Source organism: Balaenoptera acutorostrata, chromosome 5 (genome assembly GCF_949987535.1).
Source record: "Balaenoptera acutorostrata chromosome 5, mBalAcu1.1, whole genome shotgun sequence".
Taxonomy (NCBI): Eukaryota; Metazoa; Chordata; class Mammalia; order Artiodactyla; family Balaenopteridae; genus Balaenoptera; species Balaenoptera acutorostrata.
Window position 1 is genome coordinate 34,609,651 of NC_080068.1, and position 19,483 is coordinate 34,629,133.

At 36.3% G+C, this 19,483-nt stretch overlaps 2 protein-coding genes across 6 annotated transcripts in view; one reads left to right on the top strand and one right to left on the bottom strand.

Annotated features, from left to right (window-relative positions):
- FBXW7 (F-box and WD repeat domain containing 7) overlaps positions 1 to 19,483 on the bottom strand; it is a 205,389-nt gene that overhangs the window by 80,419 nt on the left and 105,487 nt on the right. For 3 of the 5 annotated variants that reach the window (XM_007189414.3, XM_057546651.1, XM_057546653.1), the window contains one exon: positions 9,765 to 10,337. In XM_007189414.3, coding sequence (XP_007189476.1) covers positions 9,765 to 10,268 — 504 coding nt within the window. In that variant the 5' untranslated portion in view covers positions 10,269 to 10,337. Of the gene's footprint in view, positions 1 to 9,734; positions 10,338 to 10,986; positions 11,037 to 19,483 lie in introns of those variants that run through there. The other 2 variants (XM_057546652.1, XM_057546654.1) reach the window with 2 other exon arrangements.
- LOC103015911 (oxysterol-binding protein-related protein 9-like) lies at positions 14,561 to 16,198 on the top strand. Its single transcript, XM_028168298.2, is given in 3 exon segments — positions 14,561 to 15,633; positions 15,636 to 16,118; positions 16,120 to 16,198. Coding segments are annotated over 3 exon segments (1,557 nt in total). The 5' UTR covers positions 14,561 to 14,638.

Consider the following 19,483-nt stretch of genomic DNA (forward strand, 5'->3'; position numbering starts at 1 on the left):
CAAAATTAAACATACTCTTACCATACTATCCAGCAATCATGCTCATTGGTATTTACCCAAAGGAGATGAAAACTTCTGCCTACACAAAAACCTGCACATGGATGTTAGAAGCAGCAGAAATGCGAAACAGTATATACACTGACCCTAGCTATGCAAAATATGTATCCGTGTGGTTAAGGACTGGCAAGTAATAAGTAAAAATTTATTCACTAATTATTTAGTGACAAATTATTAGGTATATGGGTGCCTTACACATGATAAGTACTCTTAGGCAAGATAAGAAATCAAAGGGCTTGAATAGGAGGGAGATAGGAAAACAAATTTAATATAATATGAAATGAGTCATAATTAATATAGCATGCGAGTAGAGATTAAGATAGGGAAACTCTTGGGGGGGGGGATAAAAACAGATACTAGCTGGTTTTATGAGTTATTTTACTGTCCCCCTCCTCCCAAAATTACTGTTTTATTGAATTTTCAAATTTTAACAAAGTGCAACTTGGACCCAGAATGAGATCTAGGTTCAAATTCCTAGCTCCACTACTTACCACATGACTGACCAATGACGAATTACTTAACTTCTCTTCACTTGTTTCTCACCTCTAATATGGAGATAAAACTCAGAACCAACATAACAGGACTGTTGAGATTAAATGAGGTTATATATGGAGAGCATTTAGCAGTGTCCTAGCACACAGTAAACAGTGTTCAATAAGTGGTTTATTAGTAGTAGTAGCATTGTTATCAGTGCAGCTTGCCATTGCACTGATGAGGTTCAGAGTAAGAACAGGGAATAGTCTGGCTCTGCTACACCTGAGCAGCACCTCCATTGACTATAGCATACAACACTTCAAGATCAATTTGTCCAGAGATGGGCAACCAGGATGGTGATCCTAGAAAACATGTTGAAGGCATTAAGTCTGGAGAGAAGATTATGGATGAATATGACAGCAGTCTTCTCCTATAAGAAAGGCTGTTACTGCTCTACATGGAAGAGGAAGGACCAAAGAAAGGTAATAGATGTCCACATAAAGAACTGTCTAAAAATACAATGCTACTCCACACTGTAGCATTCCCTAGTGATGACTTCATTTTCAAGCCCAAGTCTCTTGATAAAGCTACTGGGCACAGGTTTGGACTTGGTGATCTCAAAGGTCCCCTTCGGATTCTATCTCAGGAGACTTAAAACTAGGATGGAAAACCTAAGCAGTTTAAATATATTAATCAGTGTGAAGAAATGAAGCGTTGGGAACAGGGGAGGGGAGGAAAAGCACTGGTGACTTCCTGGTAAAGCACTGCAGAATTATATTTTAAAAGATGGATTCTGAAATTGCTCACAGGATGTTTAAATGAAAGATATTCATGTTTCAGGGACAGCCAAAAGTGCTGCCAAGGCTACTCTAAGTAACTCTGAAGAAACCATATATTAAATAAATGTCTTAAAAACAAAGAAAGATACCACCATGCTAACTACTACTCCTCTAATAATGTGGTAAGGTGACCTTAGAGAATTGCCAGCATGGCACCTGAGTCCTAGAGAGGTGAAGAATTGGTTATTCAAAGAACTCTTATTAAAGATTTCATTGCTTTTTTCCCACTATATTCAGCTGCATTTTCATGAAGAGATCATTATATAATGCCCTTCCTTGTGAAAGATGTCTTTTTATCCAGTCTTCCACTGGAGCATTATACATTATGGAAGTTATCTTAAAAGACTAAGTAAGTAGAATAAGAACTGGTTTCTAGTAGATACAGTTTTTTTCCCTAATAAATAATAGTAATATATGACTGTTATAACAAGCTTGGGAAATTCTGAAAACTATATAAGAAAAAACAGAAATAACCACATTCAGAGATAATTTCTAACATTTGGTTTAATTCTTTCTGATCTTTTCCCATGCATATATATAGATTATTGTATGTTTATTTCATAGTTAGGATCACATTATATACATAGTTTTGAGTTCTATATTTTTAGTAAATGTTATATTTTTAAGGTTTTCCTGTTATTAAATTTCCTTTAAAAATAAGACTTTTAATGACTGTATGAGTTACCTGCAATTGATTTCTGCATCTTAGCAACATAGTTCTTAAACTAGGGCTTTAACTTCTCCTCAGGGGAGTCAACTGCTAATTGTTATTATAATGTTCCTCAATGTAACTATCTTTATAATGAATATCTGAGTTTTAAACTAAACCTAAATGGCATGCTTATTTATAATTTATAGTCTAGCTTGGGTACATCTTAAGAGGTGAAATGAGAATTGCTCACATTGCAATCTGTGAAACTTCAGTTCTCAACCTGAATCAGCACTAGAGACAAATACATCAAATTTCTACTGTTCAAAAAATAAAAGCATTAAATGTCAACTCAAGACAAAACTTACCGCAAGAGTCACAAAGTAACACCAAATGAACTGTAACATAGAGAACCAACAACGGGTTCAAGGAATTGAATTTTCTAATTCTAGGAAGGTGTAAAGATAGAGATGGAATTTGGCCTGGAATTTGAAGAATCTGGCTAGAGTTTATTAAAAGCAAGGGGAGAAATGGAGATGTAATCAGGTAGAAAAAAATTGGTAAGATTGTGAAAAACTTCAAATGTCCACCTATGGATTTGGCTTCATCAGTGGGAAATGGAGCACCAGATACTTAAAATTGAGGTCTGATCCATACAGAACAAAAATTCATTTTTAAAATTTCATCCAATAATTCATACTGGCAACACATTGTCAAGGACATGGCATTATAGCCTGGTGCAAATAGAAACATTAAGCAAAGATGCTCTTAAGATTTTTAAACATGACTCTTCAATTTTTATCTTACAAGTGCCTGGGGGTAAGAAAAAGGAAGATCAAGTGTTCATATGTGTTAAACTCTTCAGCAAACCTACAGACTTAGATGATAAGAAAAAGTCAAACCATTTTTTCACCAAATGAACAGAAGACTAGGCTATTAAGAGACTAGAAAATCTAAAGAGGAAAATTAAAAACTGGTAGGAAGAAATACATACAGTAGTAGTTTTAGCTTTCAGTGGACCACCCAGGTGACAATGCCCAAGAGACAGGTAGAAATGCAGGACTGAGGGCTGGGTGAATGGTGGGCCCTTGAGACTTAATTTTGGAGTTACCTACCAAAGTAAAAACAGAACCCCTTTATCCTTTTCATACCCTCCTCCTTATCACCAACAAAAACAACATTAATAAACATCAGTTCATTTTAATTATATACATATGAAACAATCTGCCTCAGGAACATTTTGAGTATAACTATTTGTGGACACTTCAGAGAAGGTTATCATCTGCATAAAGTACAAATCAATGGAACACTATTAAAAAATTTTTTAAATTCTCCATTCTGTGGGAAAATTTGTTTTGGTCTATAATTAAAATCCATAATTAATTAATTATTTTCAGTGAACAGGATAACAGATTTAAACATGACCAACATTGAGAGCTGTTATGGTTTAAAATAACGTTAATAAGTATTTTTAAAACTGCACTAACAGGCATTAATTAGAAATTGACCATAAACTAAAGTTCATTTTGGCATCCAGTTGTAAAATTCACAAAGCATTTAAAGTATACAGATGTTTTAGAAGAAGAGAATTTAGAGAAACTGACAAATTCTAATAGAAGGAAATGATGCCTACCTATCAACTAGGAAGATCTGTGAAAAGCATCCCCTTGGAAGTCTGTTCTATTCTTATTTTTATTAGCGATCAGCCCAGCTTATTATAGTACGCTCCCACTCCTCCTGAGCATCCTTTTCAGAGTATTTATCTATTTCTCTATTAATAGCTTTTTCCACTAGAGGGTGATACAATGACTGAACACTAAAGGTCATAAAAAGTATATAGACTGATATCTTCTGTGAGGAATGAAGTGTGTTCTGTGAGATTAGGGATGAAGGATAAGAGACAGACAAAATGAGGTCGCAGGCTTACATCTGCAAACTACTTGCGTGTCCCAGGCACTACACTACTTGCTTGACATAAATTATTTTACTCAATCCTTACAAAAACCCTGTGAAGTAGGTATTATAGTCTTATTTTACAGATAAGGAAACAGTTCAATGAGATTACATATTTATGGCCATATAATGAGTGGCAAAACCAGAATTCAAGTTCAAGTCGGAAAAGCTCTTTTCACTCTACTAAGTTAGGGGAAACCCATCTCCTCCAGTCTGTCCCCTTCCCTCCGCTTCCACCCTCTCCACATGTTTAAAATTGGGTTAAACTGGGCTGAGTGAATGTTTCCAGTCTGTCCTCCTTCACAAATGCAGGAGGCATGGCTATTTGTTGGGCTATGTTTCCTAGTGGATGTTATTCAAGATGACTGCTCTCTGGACCTCTCTCCGCCTAACAGAATTTAAACTTTGGTTCTTTGTCTTACAAGAACAAGACAAGGCCAGGGACTTTGTGACATGGCCATCGTTCTCTAGAACTCTACCTAAATAAAGTAGAATTTAGAACCCTATTTGATTTCAGTTGTTACCCACATTGTCCTACAAAGTTTGCCAGTAGGTCTGGCTCAAGGGAGTAGCTGAAAGATGCTGGACTAGAAACAAAACTGTAATTTTGATCCCCTGACTGGTTAGTGATCCTTGTCCCTAGTTCCTCTATTGTTTAGAATCTAGAGACAAGAAAGTCTCAGGCCTCTTATACACTAACATACTGCTTCTTTGAATATATACATATTTTTACTAAACACTTATTTCTTATTTGAGGGAAAAAGGATTTAAAAAAAAACTGCTTAGGGACTTCCCTGGCAGTCCAGTGGTTAAGACTCTGCACTTCCACGGCAGGGGGTGCGGGTTTGATCCCTGGTTGGGGAACTAAGATCCCACATGCCGTGAGGCCCAGCTTAAAAAAAAAAAAGCTTAGTTACTAGGAGAAATCTAACAATCAGGATGGCAGAAAAGATATATTAATTTGAGGTAAGGAATGAAGTTATGTGAGAACAAATAAAAGGCACTATGATAGACATGGAAGAAGCAGAAATCGGTGCTCAAACATGGTTCTCTTCATGAAAAGATCAGGAGGATACAAGATCTGGCCGGATGGTAATCTCATTTGTTTTTCATTTTAGTAGAAAATGAGTTGATACTCTACATTAAACATGGAAAAGAAGTCTTTAGTATGGGCTGGGCATCTCTTCAGGGAACAAGATTTAAAAAAATATATATATAAGACTGTTGACACAGGGAGTTAAAACTGAAGAGATGGGCATTTCTATCTGGGGAAGCAAGTTGAATTTCGAATCTGCAGGCAGACTAACCAAACTTACAGAAACAGCTGGCACACAACCACTAATTAAGAAGCACATCTGATGGAATCCAGAGAGAACTGATATCTGTTATCCAGTCTCAAATTTCATTGTCACTTCTTCCTGTTATAACTTTTAGCCTTGAGCCCTCATAACTTCAGTACTTGTTAAATATCACAAAGAAAAGCATTTAACTAAGCAATCTGTACTTTCTAAAGGATAGCTCTGTTGATTTCAAATGTGATATGGTATTAGAAAACCACCATACTCCAGAGCCTAGAACCTAGAGACTTATAATTCTGCTGAAAATCTTGTTTAGTAATGTTTGCCAAACTCTACCATAGGGGGCAGCATAGCGCATGGAAAGAAAGGGTTTTTCTGAAATTAGGCAGATCTGTCTTAAAATCTCTTGCCACTTACAGTGAAATTTTGGGGTGTTGGCCTCTCTGCAAGCTCTGCTTACTTAAGTTTGTTTGCAAGTTCACAGGAACTTGCAAACAGTGTGGACTTAATAAGCACCAATTCTTGACTGCCACTGTCCTTAACTCTTAACATTAAGAAAGTCTGCAATTTCTAATTTATATTATTGCCATAGGTGCCCATTAGAATAAATCTTTGGTGACTAGGGGGAAAAAAGATTGTCCTATGAGTTTTGATAGTTTCCAATATGCTTTCAAAGAAAGGACCAATACAATGAAGGACCAAAAATGGTTTTTCTCATTAATATCATATTTGCATATATAGCATGTTCAGGAATGCCAAATAAGTCTAGCGGTCCAAAGGGTATGTTTAAGAAACTGCCCAAAAACAAACAAACAAACAAAAAACATTTGAAAGGTATGCTGGGTAAGACTGTAGAAGGCTAATCCCATATTAACATTAAAAAATGGGATTTTAAAAATAATTATTATACCTCTACTCTTCTCAAAAGTTATAGTTTAAGAGGATTTAAAAGAAATTGTGGCTTAGGGTAATACCTGTAGAAGTGTCTTATGTTTATAATGATCGAGAGTTTAAAGTGTCTTATGTTTATAATAATCAATAATTTAGAGCTGCTCCAAAATAAAGTAATTTTGAAACAGTGAGAGCTTTCCCCCTGTTTACTGTAGTTAAAAGATTTATACACATGGGTGACTGACATTTTCTTTTGAAGTAACACAGTACTAGGTGATTTTTTAAAATGTTGTTGAAAAAATAAAATGTTGTTGGGAATGATCCTGAAGAAGCGTTTCAAGAATGAACAAAAAGGAAAACGAGCCAATCTCAGATTGACATACTACTTTTTAGAAGGGCATCTCTGCCTTGGCAATCAAATAGTTTTATATTCTTCTTGCCGTATTTATTAAGGCAAATGACCTCAAGACAAATAGCATATCAAAAGTGCATTTTACACACACACACACACACACACTCACATAAACACATGAACACATCTAGCTCTGCTGCTGTTAGTACTCAGTCCACTCCTGTGGCCTTGTATGTATAACACAATAATTGTATTCACAACTGAAGAGTCACTAGGGGAAACAGACTTAAATTCAGTATGTTTGTTTTTAAGGAGGTAGCTAATCTGTATAAGACATATCTAAAAGTTCTGTTTATGGTTTCATCTTGAAGGGAAGGGAAATATAAAGCACCCGTCAAATCTGTATACTGGAAATTTTCCTACTGAACACTATGATGATTTCTCCTTTAGGGAAATGAAATATTTTGTCTACCTGGCTTTCTAGTTTTTAATTTAAAATGCAGCAGAATTCATTGATAGCTTTGCATTGTTCTGAAAGGCTTAGTTTTGATTAAACTTCTTTCTTAAATAAGATAATGCAATTAAATACTAAATCCCTATTTCTACAACTGAATCCTCAGGAAAAAACAGGAGAGATATAATTTTCCTCTTTTGAGATAGGAACCTTGAGGGAGAGAAATCAAGAGATCAGGTATATGAGCTGGGCGAATTGCACTACAAAAGGTTTGAGCTTTGCCATTGGTTGTGTTAGAGCCATCTGGCTGAGATCCAAAGCACCACTTGAACACCTTGAGACAGGGATGGCAAAAGGGATGAAAACCACCACTTGAAGCCACTTCCTTCTTAGATCAAACCAATTAAATAAAATCTAAAGTTGCAGACAGGCTAGGGAAATTAGGGATAAACATGTTTTAGAAAGAGTTTAAGGTTCACAAGCCGAAGCAAAACTGATACAGCAATGCAACTATTAAACCGAGTGTCTAAGCTATTTTATTGCAGGTCAAGTTAAGAGGATGATGTTAAATCTGTTTGTGTGCTGTTTATGGGCTAAATAAATGATTCGCTGTAAAATTTAAAAGTAAGCAAATAAGATGATAAACTACCTCAGCCATTATTTATTTTAATGTCTGTAAAATAAGTAAGATATTATTTGAGTTAAAATGCTCCTTTCCAAAGAATTGTTTAACTCACAGTCTACTCTACATGGATATTCATGATTTTTTATCTAATTTTTAAATGATAAAGAACCAGAAAGCATGCAAAGATAAAGATCTATGAGCGAAGAAGCCTGAAGGGAAAAAAAGGATAGAAGTTATGCTACATACCTCATTCATTCTGAGTATAATTCTTTTTACTTTCTCTCCTCTTTATATAGACCATTACTTAGCAACACTGCCTGAAATATTGATTAAGATAAATTCTAACTCCAGCGAAATGCACATGATGTCCTTATTGAATTTCCTTTTCAATAGCACCAAAATACAGAGAAAATAAAATTCAATGCAGAAGAGAAGTCAGCACTTAGATGACTGAGGAGCTAGTGAACAAGACCAAGGTATGTAAAGAAAACTCTCATTTCCAACTTTGGGTGGGGTGTGTGTGTGTGTGTATGTTCATTTTCTTTACATCTTAATTTTTTTTTTATTATGGAAAACTTTAAACATACTTGGAAAACTACACAGAATACCCACGAACCCCCGTGTCCCTATAACCCGGCTTCAACAATTAGCAACTCATGGCCAATCTGTACCCTCCTTCCTATTCTCCCCTTCGGTATTATTCTGAAGCAAAGCCCAGACACTATATCATTTCATTTTGACTGTAATTTGATGGGGGTAAGGGAATACAATAGAAAGACTAGGTAGTGAGAAATGCTTCCTCTTTCTCTCCACAATCCCTGCCCCTTGTTATGACCGCAATTTTAAGTGATTATTTCCAGGAATGTTTTGAGGAAAGAAGCCCACATGCCACCCCACAGAATTAGCACTGGCAATTCCATACTTACTCAAACACTTCCCGCTTCCACCTCAGACAGCAGCTCCCTGCCTATCCAGCAAGGACAATTCTGGGAAGCAATGACAGTGTGTGATAGTGACAGTGTATCCAGTCCTTAACTCTGGCACAGCCTCCAAGGACTGTATAAAATGGAATTGTCTCTCAGCACTAGATTAGTCCCCAAGTCCCTGAATTAATAGGATCCCTCTAGTTTAGACAAGAGTCTAACTGTCCACCTTTTAAAACATGGCTATGGCTAGTTCCATGGGCTACCACCAGCTAAATGAGATAAGGAGGCAGATCCAACAGAGCCGTCTCCCAGGAGCAAAGGGAAAGGAAAACTGCAAGCAAGGGAAGTAGTGGCAGTAACTTGAGTGAAAGTTGGGAATCTAAGTGTATCTTCATATCACCTCCTACTTCTCACCAGTCAAATACCAACCAAAATGGTGTGGTTATCCTATACTTAATATTCAAATTACCTGGAGAAGCAAATGGAGTGTTCCACTAAAATGGAATCAGGAAAAAAAACCCAATTCCTCTGGGGTTCCTAAATGTTTTAATTTTAATAAAATAACTAGAAGAAAACAAGCAGTGAAGACAGCACCATACATTCTTGTTGTTTTATAATGTAGGAAAAATGTTTCATAATCTTAAATATGTCACTGTCTAGTATTTTAACTTTTAAAAATACCTACTCAGATTTCCCTAACAACAAAATACTAATAGTCAAACTGTAATTTTACCTTGTTTACATAACAAAGAGAAAACTATTTACAAAGGATATATCTTATTCATCATAATAAGAAAACTAATTATGAGGTAACTTCCAGTAACTAGTGCCTTGGAGTAACACCTGTGAATACACAGCCCACCAGACCAGCTGCACTTGGTAAATAAGAAAAGAGCCTTCACTACTTGATCTACACAAACCATGTTTCACTCCAACCCTCTCCACTACACGCAACCTACTAACCCCTGTCCCAGGGACAAAATTGATAATGAAATTTGATATTAATGATTTTTCATAGTAATAGGATCAAATACCCTCTCTCCATGTGTAATAACATTGTCCCATTATCAGTATTTCTATTTCTAATACTTTCTAATACCTTCTGTAAAACAAAAATTAGTTCATTTTATTACTACACATCTGAAGATTAATTTTGCAATACTACAAAGGCTGTGAGGAAAGTTTCATTACAATTAATACGGATATGTAAAATTTCTCAGGTGAAGAGCAGACTAAATGTACTCACTTTTGTTGTCTTTGTATAGAACGGGGAGGAGAGTTGGTGAATAGGCAGGTCCACGATACTACTAGAGTTTGTGACACTGTTACTGTGTGTATGTTCATCTTCCCTGCTGCTGTCATCAGACTGATCAAAATCATCACTCTCCTGGTCCATTTCCTCTTCCTCTTCATCCTCCTCGTCTTGTTCACCAGCATGTTCTTCGTCTTCCTCTTGTTCCTCCTGGTTTCCCGAGGAGTCCTCATCTACTGAAATAAACCGGTTATTGTTTTCTTCCAATTGTCCTTGCTGGGAATCACTTTGGTCTCCAGGTCTAGGTTCTGCTCCAACGACTTCCCCATTCCTTGCAGTGTGCTCCTCCTCTTGTTGTCTTAGCTGCTGCTGCTGCTGTTCCTCCTCCACCACGCGATTCATCTGCTCCTCATCTGCCTGGCTTGAGGAAGGGTTACCTCTCAGAGAGCCTCCAGTTCGTCGTCTTTTGCTGCCCACAGAGAGCAGTTCCTGATTCATTTCCAAAAGCCAGCTTGCTACTTCTTGGACCTTGGCTAGACTATCAGAAGATGCAAAGGTTTTCACATTCTGTAGAGAAAAATGGGGGGAGGGAAAAAAGGTTTGTACAATCTACATTTTCTTCTACTTTTATGTTATATGTCTATATTCCAAATTTCATTAAAGACTGTAAAAAGTATTTGATGCCATGGAGACATTAAGATGTTCTTTTGGAGTCAGTATAGAAAGTTTAAATTATAAAAGTATGAGACTTTATAAAGACATACACAAAAATCATATGTTTACTACAGCTTTATTTTAATCTCCTTTTAAAAATAATTTTAGAACAAAGGTTTATAGTTTATTGCTTTGACCAATAAAACATAATCTAACCAATAAAACATTTTTAAATTTTAGATCAGTAGCTCATAAACTATACCCTTTGTCAAACTTCCACAAAATGTTAAGAAGTGTATCACAAAAAAACCTATTCAATGCTCAGTTAAGTTCAGGAAATGCTGAGATAAACCAAGATTAAAAGGCTTTTTTTTTGAACTTTAGGAATTTCCCAAACTTTTCTGATCACAGAACCTTGCCTTTAGACACAGTTTTCTGACAGTTACCAAATATAATCACTATGATTTTCATTTTTCATAATGAATATAAATCAACTAGACATCAAATAAATAAAAAATTTTATTTCAAAAAAAGAAAAGAAAAAACGTTCATAAGTTCATACCCTCTGACCCAGTCACTCCACTTCTGGCAATCTATCCTAAGGAAGTAATCCTAAAACAGAAAAAAAAATGATGCAGAGGATGCTCACTGCAGCTTTATCCACAAAAACAAAAAATAAAAATAAATGTAAATGTAAATTAAAATAATCAAAACCCAAATGTTCAAGACAAAGGAACCCATGAGATGGGATATATTTAAACATAATGTTTAAACATAATGTTCATAAAAAACATAATGTTCATAAAAAAAATTTGTGAAAACATGGACGTTTTCACAAAATGAGGGACATTATATGATCATAGAATGATTTTTAAACTACACTAGACTGAAGACAATATTTCAAAATACAAACTGCATTTAGGCAGTGGTATGATAGGTGTTTTAATTCATTTTGTTACCGTATTTCTCAAATTTTATGCATCAAGCATGTTTACTTTTATGTTCTTAACAGTGACTCTAAAATTTGATCTGATATAGAATTTTTTCATAACGTTCCTTCTTTAATTTCATCTTTTGCAGATATCTATATGGACATGTTTGAGGTTACGGAAAATAATGCCAACACATTACACAAGTTTATACAAAATTCCTTTTAAAAATACCTTTAAGGTTTATGAGATAAGGAAATACAATATCCATTTTCTATCATGCCCTAAGAGTAACTACATTATATCACAATGATCTTTAAATAAAACAGCCTTATCCACCTCTCCAACCCTTGCCACTAGATGGTCACTCCCCCAAAGGTCCACAGTTCTCATGGCAAACTTTAAGATGGGGTCAAGAAAGTCCAAAAGATAGTTTTTAAATAGCAGTATTTTATTTTCTCTTCTATAATCAACAATTTCTAAGAAATAAGCTACAGTGTGGGGGGGGGGGGGAATTCTTAAATTCTACTTACACTAGAAGTATAAATGTAGAAAGAGATGAGTTCTAAAGATGGACCCCTGAGACCCTCCAACATTCTAAAAGAAAAGAGGTAGCCAGCAAAGGTGACTAAGTGGGAAAACCAAGAACGAGAGGTACCCGTAAAGCCAAGTTAAGAAAGCATATCCAGCAGGAGAAAGTAAATGATGACAACTACCGCCAAGAGATCAAGTAGGATGGAGACAAAGAACTCACCGACCACTGGATTCAGTAACATGGAAGTCACTAGTAATAGGAGCAGTTTTCGTTAGTTGAAGTCTGATAAAAGTAGATTTAAGAGACTGGGAAAAGAGAATAGAGATGGTGGGTATGGAAGAGTTTGGAGTTTGATGCAAAAGGCAACAAAAGAAAGGGAGTAGTAATTGGTAGGGAAAACGGGGTCAAGAGAAGATTTTTGATTCTTTAAGACTAGAGAACTAGCAGCATATCTGTACACTGACAAGAATGATCCAGCACAAAACAAAAAAGTTGATAATGTAATCAAGAGAGAGAAGAAATAGTGAAGTAATTAAGAAGGGGATGATGAGAAAGCGTTCAAACGTTAGAAAAGGGGATAGTTAGAAAAGGGGATACTACATTTTTGGTAATAGATGGAAAAGCAGAATAGTATTATATAAATACTTCTTTTTAGCATATTTCTCAATGTGGGAACAGTTGGAAGTAGGTAGAGTTTTATAGTGGTCAGAGTCTTTGGAAGTTCCCTGCTCATTCCTTCAATTATTTTTTCCTTTTCTTTGTAAAATAGGAAGAAGCAAGGTTATCAGCTGAGAGTGATGTTACAAATTTGAAGAGAAAGATATGAAATAGCCCTCTAGGGAAAGAGGGAAGGGAACCTTCTTTCACGCAAGAGATTTTGATGATCAAATGTAATCAATAAACTATGATGTAATATATATTAAATGTGGCTTTTAAAAGTCAAGTGGTTCTAACAGACAACCAACAAGAACCTACTGTATAGCACAGAGAACTCTGCCAAATATTCTGTAAAAACCTAAATGGGAAAAGAATTTGAAAAAGAATAGATACATGTATAACTGAATCACTTTGCTGTACACCTGAAACTAAAACAACATCGTTAATCAACTATACTCCAGTGTAAAATAAAAATTAAAAATAAAATGTTATTATGCTTTTGAAGAAAAAAATAAAAATAAAAGTCAAGTGGTTCTTATTTACAACTCAGGCAAGCACTAGACAAACTTTATCTTTGAGGTAGCAGGTAGGGTTCCTTAGAAAAAGGAATATATATATCCATTATTTTCAGAAGATAAACTACAGAAAATAAAGGTCATCAGAATCTTGCTGGCTAGTATATGTCAAAGACAAACTATGAAAATATCACAGGAAATCAGGTTAAAAATAACATGCTGAAAAACAGTGACCTACACAAATGAAAAAATACACACACACACACACACACACACACACACACACACACAGTACCCCTGTATATATAAAAGTAAATCTGCTATACACAGGATTTCTTCAAGGCTAGAATCAAAATCTTGCTTTAGTAACTGTATCTAAAGTCTAGCTCTTGTAACACTAACAAGAACGTTTTTCACTTGGATGTTTATTCACAGAATGGCATGAAATCAGGGACACTGCCTGGGATAATGCAGGCCCCAAGAAAATTGCCCTTTGTGTACCCAACCTAACAGGCATATTTTTACAAGACTGAAACAGGTTAAATGACATATTAAGAGCAACTTACCAAGTAAAAAAATGAGAGAACAAAGATCATAAAACAAAGCATAAAGAATGTGTGTAAAGGGAGGAGACTGTTGGTAAGCAGCCAGCCTATCAACAAATAGAAAGTTTATAACTCTGGCATTTCAAAAACAGTACCAGTACTGGTCACTGAAGAACACTTCTGTTACCAATTATGAATAATAAAAATACAAATCACTGTCATTGTATAACTTTAGTGTAATACTGAGGAGAACAGAGAAGAAATGTCTTAAGCCAATAAAGATAACTGACTCTTATATTTACATTGTGGCATGTAAATAGCTTTCAAAGTAATACAGATTCTTAAAGATAGACCTGGTCAATAATGGAAAATCCAAGTAGAAGAATCAGATTTAAAGCACAGCCAATAAAAAATAAAAAATATTCAATGACACAACTGAAAGTCAAATTACAGGAATTCCAGAATATTTGAAGAGGCTGAAAATATCTAACTGATAGACTTACACAAAAATTGGATTTTTCTGACTCATTTTGGGAGTGGAAAATAGTAATAAATATATAGAAACTAAGAGGAAAATTTCATTTTCTGTTGGTATTAATTTAAAAAACAGTATTTTTAGAAAATTTGTTCTTTCTAATAATCTATTAAATAAGCTAATGACTTAATTAAAATAATAAATATTTATCCAATAATTAATAGGAAATCAGAATCAACTACTAAACACTTTTAAGGGGGAAAAAAACATTCAAAAATTAGTTTACACAGGGGGCGAGGGGCTGTCCCGGGGGACCGGCTGAACCGGACCAGACCGACTGCGCAGCAGCCCGGTGATCCGGCAGACGGTGGAGAAGAGGGGGTGCTCGGAAGCGGCCCTCGGCTCCCTCCCCTGGAGGCACAGAGGGCAGGGGCCTTGGCGAATGGCTTTTTTGATGGCTACTTGCGGAGTAGTTAAACCCGGAGGACCTGGGAGAGGGGCCGGCTCCCACCCCTGAGTCCCCAGGGACCCTGCTGCTTGCCGGGGCCGTGGGCGCAAATGTCGTTCTCTCCCTGCCTTCTTCCCGCCGCCCCCTGGGGGTTTGATTCAGGATTTGTTCCTAGTATCCAAAGCTTTGATAAGAAACTTACAGAGGCTGATGCTTGCCTACAAATCTTGATAGAACAGTTAAAGCTTTTTGATGACAAACTTCAAAACTGCAAAGATGATGAACAGAGAAAGAAAACTGCAACCCTCAAAAAGACAACAAATAGCATGGTAGAATCAATTAAACACTGCATTGTGTTGCTGCAGATCGCTAAAAGTACTATTAATCCTGTAGATGCAATATATCAACCTAGTCCCTTGGAACGTGTGATCAACACAATGCCTTCCCAGACTGTCTTACCTCCAGAACCTGCTCAGTTGTGTAAGTCAGAGCAGCATCCATCTCCTCTACCAGTTGGACCTGTATTAGCTACCTTGGGACATCATCAGACTCCAACACCAAATAGTACAGGCAGTGGGCACTCACCACCTAGAAGCAGTCTAACTTCTCCAAGCCATGTCAACTTGTCTCCAAACACAGTCCCAGAGTTCTCTTATTCTAGCAGTGAAGATGAATTCTATGATGCGGATGAATTCCATCAGAGTGGCTCATCCCCACAGCCCTTAATAGATTCCTCTGGATCTGCCTCAGTCTTGACACACAGCAGCTTAGGGAATAGTCTAAAGTGCCCAGATACCACGGAATCACTTAAATCTTCCATGTCCAATGGAACAAGTGACGCTGAACTTTTCGATTCACATGATGAGAGAGATGATGAAGGGGAGGCAGGGTCGGTGGAAGAGCACAAGAGTGTTATCATGCATCTGTTGTCACAGGTTAGGCTTGGAATGGATCTTACTGAGGTAGTTCTTCCAACATTTACTCTTGAAAGAAGATCTCTTTTAGAAATGTATGCAGACTTTTTTGCACATCCGGACCTGTTTGTGAGTATTAGTGACCAGAAGGATGCCAGGGACCAAACGGTTCAGGCTGTAAAATGGTACCTCATGATGAACATTACATTCTCACATTCCGCAATGGTTATGGACGGTCTATCCTCACAGTGCCCTGCGTGGAACTAGGTGGAGAATGCAATATTAATTGTTCCAAAACTGGCTATAGTACCAATATCGTCTTCCACACTAAACCTTTCTATGGGGGCAAGAAGCACAGAATTACTGCTGAGATTCTTTCTCCAAACGACAAGAAATCTTTCTGCTCAATTGAAGGGGAATGGAATTGTGTAATGTATGCAAAATACTCAACAGGGGAAAATGTAGTTTTTATAGATACCAAGAAGTTGCCTATAATCAAGAAGAAAGTGAGGAAGTTGGAAGATCAGAATGAGTATGAATCCCGCTGCCTTTGGAAGGATGTCACTTTCAACTTAAAAATCAGAGACATTGATGGAGCAACTGAAGTCAAGCACAGACTTGAAGAAAGACAAAGAGCAGAAGCCCGAGAAAGGAAACATAGGAAATTCAATGGGAGACAGGTTATTTCATGAAGATGGAGAATGCGGTGTTTATGATGAACCATTACTGAAACGTCTCGGTGCTGCCCAGCATTAGGTTGGGAAATGCAAAGTTTGCTCCTGGTGACCAGGGCAGAGGCATAATGAAGTAACAATCTTCCTTTGGGAGAACCTATTCACTCCCTTCTTATTGCAGTGGTTCCTATCTCAGGGATACTGGACTTTCTGATGCAGATGAACAAGTAAAGCGAGAAAAGCTTCCCTTTTTCCTGTTCTGTGGCAGTTACAATGTTGACTTCGGTCTTGAGAAAAACTTAAGGTTTTGAAAACAAGATGTCTGCTCCTTTTCCAAATCCCACGTTATAAATCCCAGTCTCAAACTCTGCATTCTAGTATTGCTGTTGAGATATACAACATCTTTTTCCTAGTTCATATAATCTTGGGTTATATATATATATATATATATATATATATATATATATATATATATATATTAAAAAATAGGTGATGCCAGATTTTTCATAAATACGCCATCTACTGTAAATATTGGTTCCTCTGAGTTGTTTTAGAAAATTTAGGGCAAAGTATTAAAATCATGTGTTAGGAAATTTCATGGTCTCAACTAAAATAACTTTTATTTTGGAATTGAACTATTATTAAATTGTATCTAACTCTGGCCTACAGTTTAATTATACTCAGTGCTTCTTAAGGCTTCATAAAGCAATTTTTCAAAAAAAAAAAATTAGTTTATAAAGTCCCACAAAAAAAACTAAGCACCCATAATCTAAAACCTGAAACTGCCATACAGGAAATATTAATAAATGAGGTATTAATAAGAGCACATTTTTGCTTTTTATAATTCTAATTTTAAACTTTTTTTAGAGAAAACTTTTTGTATGATTTAGGACACTATCATATGAAACACAAACATCAACAAACAGAATCCTATATCCTAAAAAAAAAATTATGTAAAATTTAAGGATGTTCTTTTATTTCTTCTTACCAGTATATAATGTCAAGATATATCATATACATAACTTACATTTTTATCAATAATCAGTGAGACTGAAGTTGAAGTCAGTAAAACAAAATCTGACAGCTAATATATTTTGACATTAAATTGTATGATTTCCTTGATGAGAATGGAAATGATTTAAGGTCAGGAATAATACTGATAAAAGAAAATGAAACTGAACAAATTGAAAATGTTCCTCACTGCACAGACAAAGCAATCGGGCTCAAAGAGATTAAGTATTTCTCAAGATTAGCTAGCTTAGAGCAAAGCAGGGACCAGAAATTGACATTCAACTGAGTTTTCTTTCATGTGCCTCAGTCTACATAACTACGTATGATAAAGTCTTAAAAGAATATTATTCTCTAACACTGATATTGCCTTCTTCTCCAAAACCAGAATCCTACAATGCTCAAAAATTATTACTCTAAAATAAATACTCACTGAGCACTCAATATGCCTCAGGCACATATTAATTTTGTAGAAGATAATGTTTAGAAATGTTTCTTTACAAGTTAATCAATGACTTTTAACCTGAACCCATAGCAAAATTACATTTTACATTACAACTCTTTATGCATGTATTTAAACAAATCTAAAACAATGGTTTCAGAGACAGGGAATGATGAAATGTTTATACCTAAAGTCTCTATAAATCACTACCCTTAATTAAACATAGTCCGTTTTCTTTTTTTTTTTTAATTTACGTATTTATTTTTGGCTGCATTGGGTCTTCGTTGCTGTGTGCGGGCTTTCTCTAGTTGCAGTGAGCAGGGGTTACTCTTCCTTGCGGTGCACAGGCTTCTCACTGCGGTGGCTTCTCTTGTTGCAGAGCACGGGCTCTAGGCGCACGGGCTTCAATAGTTGTGGCATGCAGGCTCAGTAGTTGTGGCTTGCGGGCTCTAGAGTGCAGGCTCAGTAGTTGTGGTGCACAGGCTTAGTTGCTCCGCGGCATGTGGGATCTTCCCAGACCAGGGCTCGAACCCGTGTCCCCCGCATTGGCAAGCGGATTCTTAACCACTGTGCCACCAGGGAAGTCCCAGTCCATTCTCATTATTCACAGTAATTGTGTTCTATAAAGTTGCCACAAATACCAAACGAGTGTTCCTAAGGGAAATACACGGTTAAGTTCCTGCAAGCCTCTAGTCACATTTTTGCCAACTGATCAATACATAATCTTTTTATATGTGTATTTCTATTTAAAGACATGTTATTTAGTATGTAGTTGACTCATTAACATTGAACTCATGGTCAACAGCACTATAAATTCATGCCTGAAAGAAGCTTATCTAACATGTATGTTTTCCATAAGGCACATCACAACACTAGGCAGTACCTCAAAACTGCTTGGGAATCATTTTGAACAGCAAAACCACAAACAATAAGCACAAAAAGCTTTTAGTGAAAAATGTTTCAGTAAACAGACGATGAAAAGGACACTTGTGTAGAATATGAGAGCTGAAACAAGAAAGCAGAGTGTCACGTGGTTCAGACGGGAAAGTCCACGTCAGGTGACTCAAATTTTTTACCACCCTGTGCACGCGAACATCCACAAATGACTGTGAAAGTACCACAAGTACTGATTTTTGGTGTTACAAATAAATTTTAGTGAGTAGGCAAATCCCATATTAAATAAAGTTGGACTTTGTATGAAGTAACGGCTGGAGAAAGAAAAGGGAGAAGGGGCACCACTTTTCCTTAGGTAAGTGGGGAGATTAGGCTTCTCCTGGCAGTGTGAAAGTCCAGAGAGGCCCAAACCTAAGGGTACCTAAAGGAAGAGACACCTACAGGCATCTCCATTCCAGGATGAAGGAGAAGTATTATAAGTATTATAATAATTGCTCTTCAAAAAAATTCAATAATAAGGTTATTGAGATAAAAGAGAACTACTCTGTGACTTTCCCCAAGTCCTAGAAAACACAGGGTAACTTTTAGTCATTATACCTGGTTAATTTAGCAGCACTTCAGACCTAATTTCAGTGCCTTTTTTTTTTTTAAGTTTCTCACAAACTTTTTAAATAGTTTCTTATGAACGTCGCTTCTCAAAAGACCTTTGATTATCCAAAACCATTTGAACAGCTTATTTTAGGTTGCCTAAAGGAGTTAAAGAGGGCATAGTATACATGTTAAAGTGAGCTCTGAAAGCCTGTCTCAGAGTGAACCAGAATTGTGAGCCTCCAAAGAAGATTCCCAGGCAAAGATTAACCTTGAAATCATAGTAGACACTGAGGAATATTGGTTACACTAATGTACACAGGGTGACAAGCAAATTGTCAAAGCCTCCAAAGACTGTGCAATACTAACATTTTCAGAAGCCACTAGGCTTGATCTACAAAGTCAGTTAAGAAGCTTTAAGATACAGATGGTAGG